General features: G+C 42.0%; 2 protein-coding genes across 2 annotated transcripts; both read right to left on the bottom strand.

The window, feature by feature from the left end:
* Positions 1–677: 677 nt before the first annotated feature.
* On the bottom strand, positions 678–7,495 carry kiss1 (KiSS-1 metastasis suppressor). The gene is made up of 3 exons (XM_055912616.1): positions 4,933–7,495; positions 1,541–1,675; positions 678–1,264 (listed from the first exon to the last, which is right to left on the bottom strand). Exons 2-3 carry the CDS (start codon positions 1,629–1,631, stop codon positions 1,008–1,010), a joined length of 348 nt encoding a protein of 115 aa, XP_055768591.1. The 5' UTR covers positions 1,632–1,675; positions 4,933–7,495; the 3' UTR covers positions 678–1,007.
* Positions 7,496–7,595: 100 nt separating this feature from the next.
* Positions 7,596–14,384, bottom strand: LOC129844191 (vesicle transport protein GOT1A-like). The gene is made up of 5 exons (XM_055912614.1): positions 14,236–14,384; positions 13,863–13,954; positions 9,628–9,806; positions 8,789–8,852; positions 7,596–8,330 (listed from the first exon to the last, which is right to left on the bottom strand). The coding sequence occupies exons 1-5, from the start codon at positions 14,258–14,260 to the stop codon at positions 8,289–8,291; spliced, it is 402 nt and encodes a 133-aa protein (XP_055768589.1). The 5' UTR covers positions 14,261–14,384; the 3' UTR covers positions 7,596–8,288.

Genomic DNA, 14,384 nt, shown 5'->3' with positions numbered 1-14,384 from the left:
CAGATCTGTTATAATTCACACAGGATCGGTTTTGTGATCTGCCTTTTTCTACACTGTCATTCATTTTCTTGTACTGTATATCAATTTCAGTGAACAGAACAGTAGCTTTAAACCATGCTAGCTATGGCTAGCCACTCAACAAAATCTATGGGCTTTTAACAATGTTGTCCGCCTTTTAGTCAATAAAACTAAATGTATTCATGTTTGGTTAACTACTTAATTCAGTTTATGAATAGACTTTATTTTGTTACTTTATTACCCCCACCCCCCAATTAACTCAATGCATTGTGGTGTGTTCTGTTGAACCTTACCTTCCAACCTGGTAAGCAGAAGCATCCCGATAAGAAAACTGTAGACTCTCTTCATGTACATGTACTGTATTAAAGTCCTACTACTCTAGGTCTAAGGTCTCTGACCCGGTAAAGGTGCTGTTGACTCTGGGTATCTACGTGCTTTGGCTACTTGATTCTAAAACATTATCTACTCTACATTGTCAGTACTTAGTTCATCTTATGCTTGAGCAGTTTATAGACCAATAGATCAGACAAATAAGCCAACCCCCAGTGAAAATGTGTTGACCACAACCCCTCTGTAGAGAGGAAACCATGCTGAACTGATAACACATGAGGTGGAGTTGCTTGAAAGTGTTGCTGAAAATAAATTACATTTCAGTCTGCTGGATTACAGTGACCATTTATTGAATGGTGTCATCTTTTTGATTTCCAGTTGCATTCATAAAACTATCACATATCAGAACGGAAACATGTCGCAAAACACACACACATATGGGTAACACATGACAGTGGCTGTTGTAAACCACAAATGATAAAGTCATTAAAAAGTAATTTCATCAATAGCTGTCATGAATCGTCATTGATGATATAGCAATATTTCAAGTGTAGGCCTTGGAATTTTGTCTGCTTTTTACACATAAATATATCTACCTACATATTGTCAGGCACTGTTCAAAATATAATCAAGTACATAACTGAGAGACGTCATAACTATCATTTTCCATAACGTAGGCCGAAGGAGTTATGGTTGTATGAGGACCTCCATGCTCGATTCTGACGAATCCTGTTTTGTGGTTGGGGCTTCGCTGGGTACCACCACCACCACACCCTTCTGGGTAGTTCCGCCTCTAGCAGTGGATTGTCTACGTCATTGGGTAGAAGAGCAGGAAGTTTGTCAGGGGGTGGGCCCTCTGTTGATGCAGTGGATACATATCTCAAGACTTTTAGCATTGCATTGTCTGGACTCTCCCCTGTGGAAACAAAGTTTATATTACATTGTAGATCCAAATATGAGCCTTAAGTCACCAGAGCAAAAACAACACATGCCTCAGTCACCCTTTATATGTCTGTTATAATACTGTCATGTCATTGTAAAAATTATGAGTTTAGGACTAACACTCGTGTGAAGCATGACCTTCATTTTTTCTATCTCATCTCATTTGATCTAAACCACTGATAATTTGTCCTCTTAAGTCACATACATACTGTATTTACAGACACTATTTAATTGACATGAGTGACTGTACCTTGGGTGTAGTGGGAGTATCTGAGGCTGCTAGCGGGGAAAGTCTCTGTTACTGAAGCGATTAACATCAGCACCACGGTGAGCTGCAGCATGGTTGGTGGTGTTAGCCTGGAACCCACCGCTTGGCTTAATGTATCTGTAAGGAGAAACACAGGAGAAAAGTCCAGTACGTTAAAGGTGCAGTAATGACCAACATTTTAAAAGTCCTTAGGGTAGTAGGAAGGCCTTAAAAGTGAATTATCTAGCCAAAATAAATCATGGTAAAATAAAACTGTATATGTATATAACTGTATATTGTCCACCTGCTCACCCCTTTAGATCAACATGGATTCTGTAAATGGATACAGTGCATCTTAGCAGGGGTGGGTTTAGTGTGAAATGCAGTTTGATGTATTGTGGATATGTGTAAAAGGCAGTTGATGTATTGGGGATGTGTGTTAAATACACTTTGATGTATTTGAGATGTATGTAAAAGGCAGTTGCAACGGTCATCGTTGCATGAAGAAGAATCAGACCAAAGCGCAGCGTGGTAAGTGTTCATGATTTTTATTAACACTGAACACTAGAACAAAAATAACAAAATGAGAAACGACAACGAACAGTTCTGTCAGGTGCAGAAAACACTAAACAGAAAATAACTACCCACAAAACACAGGTGGAAAATGCTACCTAAGTATAGTTCCCAATCAGAGACAACGATAGCCAGCTGTCCCTGATTGAGAACCATACAAAAATTGGGGGGCTGCCTCTCAGGCTTTCTTGCCAGCCGTGTTCCCTCATAACATTGCCGCTCCGCTTTAGCTGCTGCCTTCGCCTTCCTCTCTGCTTCTACCTGCTCCCAGGGCAGGCGATCCTTTCCGGCCAGGATCTCCTCCCACGTCCAGGATCCCTTGCCATTTAAAATGTCCTCCCATGTCCAGTCCTCCTTCTTACCACGCTGCTTGGTCCTTTGGTGGTGGGTAGTTCTGTAACGGTTTTCGTCGTCTGAAGAGGAGTAGTTGGACCAAAGCGCAGCGTGGTAAATGTTCAAGTTTTTTATTAATACTGAACACTAGAACAAAAATAACAAAACGAGAAACGACAACGAACAGTTCTGTCAGGTGCAGAAAACACGAAACAGAAAATAACTACCCACAAAACACAGGTGGGAAAAGGCTACCTAAGTATGGTTCCCAATCAAAGACAACGATAGACAGCTGTCCCTGATTGAGAACCATACCCGGCCAAAGTGAAAAAAAATACAACACATAGAAAAAGGAACATAGAATGCCCACCCAAATCACACCCTGACCAAACGAAAATAGAGACATAAAAAGCTCTAAGGTCAGGGCGTGACAACAGTTGATGTATTGTGGATGTGTGTAAAGGCATTTTGATGTATTGGAATGTGTGTAAAAGGCAGTTGATGTATTTGGGATGTATTCAAAAGACAGTTGATGTGTGTAAAAGGCAGTTTGAGGTATTTTGGATGTGTGTGAAAGGCAGTTGATGTATTGGGGTTGTGTGCAAAAGGCAGTTTGAAGTATTGTGGATGTGTGTAAAAGGTAGATGTATTGGGGAGATGTGTAAAAGCCAGTTGATTTTTTGGGGATATGTGTAAAAGGCAGTTGATGTATTGGGGAGGTGTGTAAAAGGCAGTTTGATGTATTGTGGATCTGTGTAAAAGGCAGTTTGATGTATTGGGGACATGTGTAAAAGGCAGTTGATGTATTGGGGATGTGTGTAAAAGGCAGTTTAATGCATTGGGGATGTGTGTAAAATGCAGTTTGATGTATTGGTGATGTGTGTAAAAGGCAGTTTGATGTATTGGGGATGTGTGTAAAAGGCAGTTTGATGTGTCAGGGATATGTGTGGTTGCTGGGCAACTTGCCAATGTGACCTCAGTGTTAACTCATATCACCTGCTCTGTGGAGATGAAAGCAACTCACCCTGCAGAGCACACAGGAGGAACACAGGGGAAAGGTTGGGGTATTGACCTGCCACAGCTGACAGAATACTCCCAGAGCTGCTCATACTCTTCTCAAGGAAGACAGAAACTCACTCTTTCAGAAACACACATAGATTATCATGCATGCACGCACGGAAACGCACACACACAAAACAGAATGATCTCCTCCCACCCCCCCATTCCCTCACATACACACACGCACACACGCACACACACTCTCAAAAACTCAACAGTTGACTTCAAACAGGAGCATCAAAGGTCTGTGACATCATTACCAACCACTACTTCCTCAGTTATCTCTGGCTGACTGAAGGGATGCGCTTGATATTCAAGTGTCCTGTTTACTCACTGCTAGAGTCCCATTTCTGCCCAAACACCACATTGTAACGATGAGAATGTAAACATTTCCAAATCTTTCATATTCAAGGAGCTTTCCAGGGAGCCCTGAATCACTTTTTATTGGCTAATTATTTTCCCTGACTTGCTTACTTTGGACAGTTAAGCGGAAGGGAAACCTTAGCTACAAATGTTTTAAAAGGTTTTCATATACCGATATATCCTGAATTACATGAATGATATTTTAAAAAATCCACTTTGGACCCACATAGAATATTTTCAGTAACCAGTTGAATGTATCTATTCAACACAGTACTCATAAATTCAAATTAAACGTGGTCCTATGTAGCTCAATTGGTAGAGTATGATGCTTGCAATGCCAGGATAGTGGGTTTGATTCCCGGGAACACCTATATATGTAAAAAAGGTTTGCATGCATGACTGTAAGTCACTTTGGATAAAAGTGTCTGTTAAATTGCATAAAAAAACGAATAGAATAGCCTAAAAATAATGTTATCTTCAGAAACCTCCAGATTGTGGTTTTGATGGAGGGGAACCTTGACTCAAGCATTGACTCTTCTGGCTCGTTAAACACTAAAGAGGCCTGTAACCTAGTAGTTTACCTGCTTTCCATGATCCGCTAAAGTCAAAGACACTGATCCTGCAGTGCAGATCTCAGTTAACAAAGGGATACTGATCACTGCCTGCCTCAGCTGTAGATCTGGTTAACCTGGCACTCCTCTGGTGCATTACAGTACACCACACAAACCACAACCTTTACTATGTTCCTGAAAATCTTGACATGGCATATGTACTTGACAAGGCATATGTACTTGACAAGGCATATGTACATTGAATGTAAATTAAGAGAACAATAGACTGACAAAAATAGGTGATTCTTGATATCTTGAACTTCCTGGAAACCTAGTTTTTTTCTTGAATACTACTTGCTGAAATTTAGGCCAAATACCTTGTTTGTTTAGAACCAGGAGCAATCAATGTGGTTGATTTCAACACCAAGTTGACAAACCACTCAGTTTCAAGGCAATGGCATACATATTCTGTTCACCATAAAAAAATCTACCATGGAAGGAACAACATTGGCTTACCTGTTTCCCTGTGGAGCCGCCTGAAGAGGAAAGATATGTAGACCACTCCGACGGTGTCCTCACTACCCACCCCAAAGGGGCTTTTGTAGGGAGACCACTTGCGTCATCGTCCCTGTGTTGTAACCTGGTGTGCTTGGACCTCCTCCCTTCTTTCTATCTCTCCTTTCATCCTCCTGTCCTCTCTTCTGTTTGGTGATTGCCAGAATTTCTCAGAAGTGAATCCCCTGAATTGGAACCAATTAAGTTTTATTTAGACCCATCCAGCACATAATGCAGGGTAATTGAGCTTTATGTCAAGATCATCCGGACAACAAACAAAAGAATGTGACATGTCAAGATCATCCAGACTATAAACAAAATAATGGAACATTGCAAAGGAGAAGTGGTTTGATGAATATGTAGCCTCATACCCAATGTCTTCTTGATGTTATTCCTTGTATTTAAACTACACAAAAGGGGTATGGGATGCTACAAAATAGCACTGGCTACAGTTGCTAGTCCATTTCCCCAAAAAAGGAGTGGAAAAAGTAATTCACTAGTCATTCTGAATAATCAAAGGCATATCTACTATTATACAATGGGAGGTATAATCCTGAAGGCTGATTGGTTAAAACCACATTCAAGCCGGTGTCTATTCCACAAGTTACCACCGGCTAAATCTACGATGTTAAAATGCCTATTTACTCTGTTCCATCTGACTGCGCAACCCATTGTCTTATTAGCCCAGCCAGGCGATTTATCAACTTGTCAACGTGTCCAAACGTTTTGACTGGTACTGTATATCCTTCAAATACAGGCTTCTCGGGCATTATCACTTAAGTAAATGTTAAATAGGTAACACACAACACTTTCTAAATGTACAATATACCATGGAAATACAGTTCATTCTGAAACTATTCAGACCCCTTGGCTTTTTCCACTTTTGTTACCGTACAGCCTTATTCTAAAATGGATAAAAAATAGATATATTATTTATATACCTGGGGCGGCAGGTAGATAAGTGGTTAGAGCGTTGGGCCAGTAACTGAAAGGTTGCTAGATCGAATCCCCGAGCTGACAAAGTAAAAATATGTCATTCTGCCCCTGAACAAGGCAGTTAACCCACTGTTCCCCATTGTAAATAAGAATTTGTTTTGTAACTGACATGCCTTAAATAAAGGTTAAAAAAGGTCATCAATGACTCTACAAGCTTGGCACACCTGTATTTGGGGAGATTCTCACATTTTTCTCTGCAAATCCTTTCAAGCTCTGTCAGATTGGATGGGGAGCGTTGCTGCGCAGCTATTTTCAAGTCTCTCCAGAAATGTTAGATCGGGTTCAAGTCCGGACTCTGCCTGGGCCACTCAAGACATTCATAGACTTGTCATGAAGCCACTCCTGCATTCTCTTGTTTGTGTGCTTAGGGTCATTGTCCTGTTGGATGGTGAACCTTGGCCCAGTCTGAAGTCTCGAGTGCTCTGGAGCAGGTTTTCATCAAGGATCTCTCTGTACATTGTTCCGTTCATCTTTCCCCCGATCCTGATCAGTCTCCCAGTCCCTGTCACTGAAAAACATCCCCATAGCATGGTGCTGCCACCACCATGTTTCACCGTAGGGATGGTGCCAGGTTTCCTCCATACGTGACGCTTGGCATTCAGGCCAAAGAGTTCTATCTTGGTTTCATCAGACCATCTTGTTTCTCATCGTCTGAGAGTCTTTAGGTGCCTGTTAGCAAACTCCAAGCGGGCTATCATGTGCCTTTTACTAAGGAGTGGCTTCTGACTGTCCACTCTACTATAAAAACCTGATTGGTGGAGTGCCACAGAGGAACTCTGGAGCTCTGTGAGAGTGACCATTGGGTCACCTCCCTGACCAAGGCCCTTCTCCCCAGATTGCTCAGTTTGGCCGGGCGGCCAGCTCTAGGGAGAGTCTTGGTGGCCACTGTGTTCTTAGAGACCTTCAATGTTGCAGAAATTATTTAGTACCCTTCCCCAGATCTATGCCTCAACACAACCCTGTTTCTGAGCTCTACGGACAACTCCTTCGACCTCATGGCTTGGTTTTTGCTCTGAAATGCACTGTCAATTGTGGGACCTTATATAGAGGTTTGTGCCTTTCCAAATCATGTCCAATTAATTACATTTACCTCAGGTGGACTCAAATCAAGTTTAAGAAACATCTCAAGGATAATCAATGGAAACAGGATTCAGCTGAGCTTAATTTTGAGTCTCATAACAAAGGGTCTGAATACTTGTTTTTTATTTGTAATACATTTGCTAAAATTTCTAAAAACCTGTTTTTGCTTTGTAAATATGGTGTATTGTGTGTAGATTGACGAGGGGATACAATTATTTAGTACATTTTAGAAGGCTGTAACGTAACAAAATATGGAACAAATCAAGGGGTCTGAATACTTTCCGAATGCACTGTAAATAAATAAAATGTGTAGGGCTCGATTCAATCCATAGCGCTGAAGATCCACACTTTAGAGCGAAATTTAAAGTTAATTTCGATTGAACCAACATATACAGCATTAACCATAAATGCATTCACTTCGAATGGCGGAACATTGACTTTAAATTTCTATCGCAGTTCAGCACTATGGATTGAATTGAGCCCAAAGTGTGTTTAACAGAAGGGATCGTAGTTGCTTGACTACAACTATAATAAAGAGTATGATAAACTGTAGATCAAAAATATGGTTTTATTATAAATACATAAGCAGGGTTGGGTAGGTTACTTTCTAAATGATTACCCAAACTAAGTAATAATCTGATAACTTTCAGTTGCTTTTTGAATGCCTTCCTCTAAAGAGACAAAAAGGATCCATCAAACGCATCATAGTGGTCTCTGACTTGTGGTCAGACTCTCTCAGTCTGAACAAACTTAAACGTGCCGTTTTGTCAATGCTGAATTGAGAAAACAGAAAGGTGTCATAACATATTTTTTTCTGCAAACATCCTTTCTAAATGTAAAAGTAATCCAAGAACTAATCACCTAGTTTTTCAAAAGTATCTGTAATCTGATTACAATATTTCTGCTTGTAACGTAACTGATTGCAGTTACAGTTTCTTGTAAATGATTACATGTCATTGATTACATGTAATCGGTTACTCCCAACCATGTACATTAGTGGTAGGGCAGCTAGTCATTGCCACACATCATGTGGTGGTTCATGTTTTATGTAAACATTTCAAGAAGAAGAGTCCATCGGTTTGTTCATGGTTGTTGATGGGGGAAGGCTCTAAGTTACCTCCCCGCTCCATCAGTCTCTGTCAAAGGTCATAGCCAGTCTGAGCCCAAATACACTTCTCCTTTTGTCATCCATCACTTCCATTCCTCCTCTCTTCTTTTTCGGCTTCTCTCTCTCCCTTTCCTCAGACAATAGAAGGGCTACTTCCTATGAAGTTGTTGTACAACTGGGACATGAAAGAAAGAAGAGAGAAAGAGTGAGATAAATATAGAGAGCTTCCACTCCCTTTCTCTTCCCTCAGATCATAGAGGAGCTGTTTCCCTTGGAGAGAAAAAAGAGAAGCAAGAGAGAGAGAGAGAGATTTCAGTCTTTCATGAAGCAGCACTATCGGGAGACTATAACTTGCCACTAGACACATTGTGAAAATGTTATTTGGAAAAATGTTGTCTTTGATGAAATATCTGGGGTGTACCCAAACGTCAAGTAGTCTTGGAGAAGGGCTCATGTATTGTTGTTGTTTTTCCATTGCTTTGAGAGCCCAAACAACGCTTCCCATATTTACTGATGGATCTCAGCTATTTTGTGGGAGAATGAAAAAAATCATAATGTATTATGTTTATTCAAAGTGATGATTCTGGCTTAGTGACAGTCACAGTTGAGAAAAATTATGATTTTTGCTCTCACCACATTGAGATAGGGTATATTCACCAACGATAAAATGAATCCACACGCCACAGGGAAGAATGACCTGGAAGGAGATATAGAGATACATAAGAAGTGAGAACATTTCAACCCAGCAGACACTGTCACTTCAGCTTACAACTACCACAGAGTGATTCTGTCTTTGGTGTTGCCCAGGATACAGAACTTCAGAACTATGCCCAAGACAAATATCCCTTTAGACATATCAGACATTATTTTGGGGATTGAAGCTTTCTCACGTGCTTTGTCCACAGTTTGTCTCAGAAAGTGGTCCAGGGCTGGTCCCTGGACGCGGTCAGTAAAGTGATGTTGGCTTTCTTTGACCCTTCAGTCATGTCAGAACCTTGGATAAGGTGGAAGAGAAACTCGGACGTGGTAGCGTCTGTGATCTTCCAAACTGGGTTCATGTTGAAAGTGTTGGCATGGCATCAGCTGCTGTGTTAAACGCACTGTTCCCAAACAACCTTATATGGAATCCCTCCTTTGCTTTGTCTGTTTTAAATTGAAGGCCAATATAGTTGAGAGGTCTGGGAAAGTTGATACTGCTTTCCCCTGGAACTTTCCAATCAGTTGGCATCAAAGAAAGGAAACGAGGAGAAGCAGGCGTTTAAAAATACGGTGCTGCCACCAAGGTACTGTACGTCTCTCATACCTAATCATCTCCCAGCTCTCCTGTTGCTATGTGGTTGTTCCACCTTGCTTTCTAGAAAGCATGTCTTCTAAGACGCTCTGGATGAAAGTGTCTGCTGAATGACAACAACAAAAATGTAACATCTAAAATGTCCTCTCTATCAATACCCCAGATGTGCTTTTGAACTCACCTGAACAGGAGCACGAAACCGTAGCTCTCCACGGCCATGCCGATGATTGGCCAGCGGAACAGCACCAAGGCCACGCCCCCCAGGAATAAGGTGGAGCCTCTGAGCTTCTGTCTCTGGAAGAAGAAGCCGGCCGTCCTCCTCAGGCCAATGATGAACGTCAGACCAGTCAGAAACAGAACCTGAAGGAAAGAAGTATGAAAATATAGAAAACTCTTTTCCTGTTTGTGATGCTATTATTGTCACTGTTATTTCCTGTTACTGTGACTATTGTCATGCAACCGAATTGCCAACAGAGTTAGAGTTCCGTGGTCGCCACCTTGGCTGCTGTAGATACATTAAATCTCAGTCGATCTACAAACACATAGCCTATTAGCTATACAATTGTAATGTTATACCCCTGAGAAGGGGGAAATATGGGAAATGATTCACACTGACACATAGCATCAGCGACTGCTCAGTGAGTTGTGATGATGAATTGCATAAAATTATAAACTCTTTCCATAGATATCTCTTTTCTTAAATTATACTGAACCCAAATTTAAACGCAACGTGCAACAATTTCAACAATTTTACTGAGTAACAGTACATATAAGGAAATTAGTCAATTTACATAAATTCATTAGAACCTAATCTATGGATTTCAAATGACTGGGCAGGGGCACAGCCATTGGTGAGTCTGGGAGGGTATAGGCCCACCCACCTGGGAGCCAGGCCCAACCACTGGGGTGCCAGGCCCAGCCAATCAGAATGAGTTTTTCCCCATAAAAGGGCTATATTACAGACAGAAATACTCCTCAGTTTCACCAGCTGTCTGGGTGGCTGGTCTCAGATGATCCCGCAGGTGAAGAAGCTGGATGTGGAGGTCCTGGGCTAGAGTAGTTACACATGGCCTGCCGTTGTGAGGCCGGTTGGACGTACAGCCCAATTTTCTAAAATGACGTTGCAGGTGGCTTATGGTAGAAAAATTAACATTCCATTTTTCTAGTAACAGCTCTGGTGGACATTCCTGCAGTCAGCATGCAAATTGCATGCTCCCTCAAGATTTGAGACAACTGTGGCATTGTATTGTGTGACAAAACATTTTAGAGTGGCCTTTTATTGTCCCCATCACAAGGTGCACCTGTGTAATGATCGAGCTGTTTAATCAGCTTCTTGATATGCCACACCTGTTAGGTGGATGGATTATCTTGGTCAAAGGAGAAATGCTCACTAACAGGGATGTAAACAAATTTGTGCACAACATTTGACAGAAATCAGCTTTTTGTGCATACTCTATGGAACATTATTGGGATCTTTTATTTCAGCTCATGAAACATGGGACCAATACTTTACATGTTAAACTTTATATTTTTGTTCAGTATAGTTCAGAAGATACTGAAGCACTCTGGGACTGGGGTTGGATCCTCCTGTTTTAGTATTAAACCCATGTGAAACCTGTAGTGCTATGCCTTCCTCTGGCTCTCAGCCAACTATGCATATGGAACATTTCTGGGATCTTTTATTTCAGCTCATGAAACATGGGACCAACATTTCACTTGCGTTTGGTGGGGTTATGGTATGGGCAGTTATTAGCTACGGACATTGAACACAATTGCATTTTATCGATGGTAATTTGAATGCCCATAGATACAGTGACAAGATCCTGATGTCCATTGTTGTGCCATTCATCCGCCACCATCACCCCATGTTGCAGCATGATAATCCACAGCCCCATGTCGCAAGGATCTGTACACAATTCCTGGAAGTTGAAAATGTCCCAGTTCTTCCATGGCCTGCATACTCACCAGACATGTGATGCTCTGGATCGACGTATACGACAGCGTGTTCCAGTTCCTGCCAATATCCTGCAACTTTGCACAGCCATTGAAGAGGATTGGGACAACATTCCAAAGGCCCCAATCAACAGCCTGATCAACTCTGTGCGAAGGAGATGTGTCGTGCTGCATGAGGCAATGATGGTCACACTAGATACTGACTGGTTTTCTGTACCACACCCCTTCTTTTTTTACAGGTGTCTGTGATCAACAGATGCACATCTGTATTCCCAGTCATGTGAAATCCATAGATTAGGGCCTAATGAATTCATTTCAATTCACTGATTTCTTTATATAGATTGTAAGTCAGTAAATCTTTGAAATTGTTGCATGTTGCATTTATGTTTTTGTTCAGTATAAGAATGCTGTTCACTGACTACAACAGTTCAACATCATAGTACCCTTCACTCTCATCACTAAGCTCAGGACCCTGGGACTGAACCCCTTCCGCTACAACTGGATCCTGGACTTCCTAACGGGCCGCCCCCAGACGATGAGAGTAGGCAACAACATATCCAACCATAAACACGAAGGCCCCTCAACAGTGTGTGCTTAGTCCCCTCCTGTACTCCCTGTTCACCCGTGACTGCCTGGCCCACAACTCCAACACCATCATCAAGTTTGAGAGGAGGTCAGAGACCTGGCAGTGTGTTACCAAGCCAACAACCTTTCCCTCAACGTCAGCAAGACAAAGGAGTTGATAGTGGAGTACAGGAAATGGAGGGGTGAGCATGCCCCCATTCACAGTAATGGGGCTGTAGTGGAGCGGGTCGAGAGCTTCAAGTTCCAAAGGTGTCCACGTCACTAAGAAATTAACATGTTCGACACACACCCACAAAGTTGAGGGCACGACAATGCCTCTTCCCCATCAGGAGGCTGAAAAGATTTGGCATGGATCCTCAGATCCTCCAAAAGTTCCGCAGCTGCACCATTGAGAGCATCTTAACTTGTTGCATCCCCACTTTGTACGGCAACTGCAAGGCACCCGACCGCAAGAGTATGGTGAATACGGCCCAGTACATCACTGGACCGAGCTCCTTGACATCCAGGACCTAAATACCAGACAGTGTCAGAGGAAGGCACAAAAAATGGTCAAGGACCCCAGCCACCCAAGCTATAGACTATTCTCTCTGCTCCCGCAAGGCCAGCAGTACCAGTGCACAAAGTCTGGAACCAACAGGACCCTGAACAGCTTGTGCCAAGCCATAAGACAGCTAAACAACACTGCGGAATGGCTACCCGGACTACCTGCATTGACCCTTTTCTGCGCTAACTCTCTTGCACTGACACTATGCAAAAACATTGTTCTCCCACACACACCGACAGTACTTAGCTGTATATATCCATGTTATTGTTACTCATCATTGTTATTTGTTATTTACTGTGTATTGTTGGAAAAGGACCCGTAAGTAAGCATTTCACTGTTAGTCTACGCCTGTGATTTTATTTGAAAAAAAAGTGTATAATGAGTAAACTATAAACTCCAGTAGGCAATCAAGATAAGATGAACAACCACCGATAAAAACAAAATCGTATGACATTTTTAGAGCTGTATTTTGACTGCAATTTCATGTAGGCTTACCTATAGTGAAGATAAGCCCTGTGGAGATGTTCATTTTGAAACATCTATATAAAAAAATTGTTTGAAAAGATTAGTACAGATTTTCTCAGAGGACCCCACATTGGGGTGCGACCCCAAGTTTAGGAACCACTGTGCTAACCTCTCTCTCTGCTTGCTTCCTTTCTCTCGCTGTATCGTCTACTTCCTCCTGTAGCCTGCATATTTTTTGATCCTGCTGAGGTAGGCTCCATTTAACATGAGCTTTTTATGTAATCTTTCTAGCTGGCTAAGTAATACTAGCCAGAGCCCTTCAACGTGACTGCAATAGAAGTCTCTGCCGGCAGCTAGCCGACTGACTGTATCTATAAGCGACTCATTCTCTGAGAGTCCGTTTTTGTTTGTTTGGGGGATGTCTGAAGACACGGCAGTAGTCCCAGGACGGTTTAAAATGGCCTTTTGTCTGGCATCTCACAAACACACTGTCGCCGCCTACAGTATAGTTGTCTAGAGGGGACCCGATTCCGAACTGGGGTAGTTCGTTTCATGTTTCAGGCTCTCTGCATGTGCCCCGAGAGTGCAGAGTTAGCTGTTTGAGAGAGTGGTGAATGTGCTGCTAAAAAGGCAAATCTGGGAGGCGAATCCATAAGACGCAGTCCAACATAACATACAAAGCACTGTTCAAGATTCCACTTGTTCACAAAGAGTCAGGCGCGATTAGAACTCAGTCAGAACAAGAAAATAAGCGCTCTGAGCTTTGATCAACGCTGGGAGCAATATTTAGATGTTGACCCATAATTTATTTTCTTTATTGTGTACAAAATATATATTATAATTTTCAAATTAGAAAGTGTATTACTCACATTCCCAAACGCCAGCAAGACAGAGTCAAAGTACAGCAGCACGCCAAAGAGCAGGAAGAAGAGGCCAAAGCCTGTGAGACCAACACCGATCTCTGGAACACACACACACATATAGAGAGAAACACACACACACATACAAATTAGCGAGACATCCCGAGAAGTTAAACCAGCTCTACAGTCTGTTCCTACATTTAGGCAGTCTACAGAGTTCAAACTCACAGTATCCATAGCCTTGTAGGCTTTCACCATGACACACTTTAAAGTTCACAACAAAAGAACTCAAGTCCAGGTACAATATGTCGACTAGCAGATTTACCTGAGCAGTAAATAAAAAACAAACTGATTGAAAAACAAACTGACTGAAACCACTTACTCTGAGTCTCCGTGATTGAAACCATGATGTCCTTGTCTTCCCCTGAATTCTCTCTCCTTCTCTCCCCCTTCTTGCGTCTCTCTCTCTCTCTCTCTCTCTCTCTATGTCTCCTTCTCTTTGCGATAGGTGCACTCTTTGCGATCTTCACA

Source organism: Salvelinus fontinalis, unplaced genomic scaffold (assembly GCF_029448725.1).
Source record: "Salvelinus fontinalis isolate EN_2023a unplaced genomic scaffold, ASM2944872v1 scaffold_0193, whole genome shotgun sequence".
NCBI lineage: Eukaryota > Metazoa > Chordata > Actinopteri > Salmoniformes > Salmonidae > Salvelinus > Salvelinus fontinalis.
This window is presented reverse-complemented; position numbering and strand designations above follow the sequence as displayed.

What these genes read in the sequence shown, in the direction of transcription:
- kiss1 (XM_055912616.1), bottom strand. Translation starts at nt 1,631, where the DNA reads ATGCTGCAGCTCACCGTGGTGCTGATGTTAATCGCTTCAGTAACAGAG. An exon ending in ATACTCCCACTACACCCAAG is followed by an intron (nt 1,265 to 1,540) that starts GTACAGTCACTC and finishes TTGTTTCCACAG; the next exon opens with GGGAGAGTCCAGACAATGCA.
- LOC129844191 (XM_055912614.1), bottom strand. Translation starts at nt 14,260, where the DNA reads ATGGTTTCAATCACGGAGACTCAGA. An exon ending in TTCAATCACGGAGACTCAGA is followed by an intron (nt 13,955 to 14,235) that starts GTAAGTGGTTTC and finishes TGTGTGTTCCAG; the next exon opens with AGATCGGTGTTGGTCTCACA. An exon ending in GGTTTCGTGCTCCTGTTCAG is followed by an intron (nt 8,853 to 9,627) that starts GTGAGTTCAAAA and finishes ATCTCCTTCCAG; the next exon opens with GTCATTCTTCCCTGTGGCGT.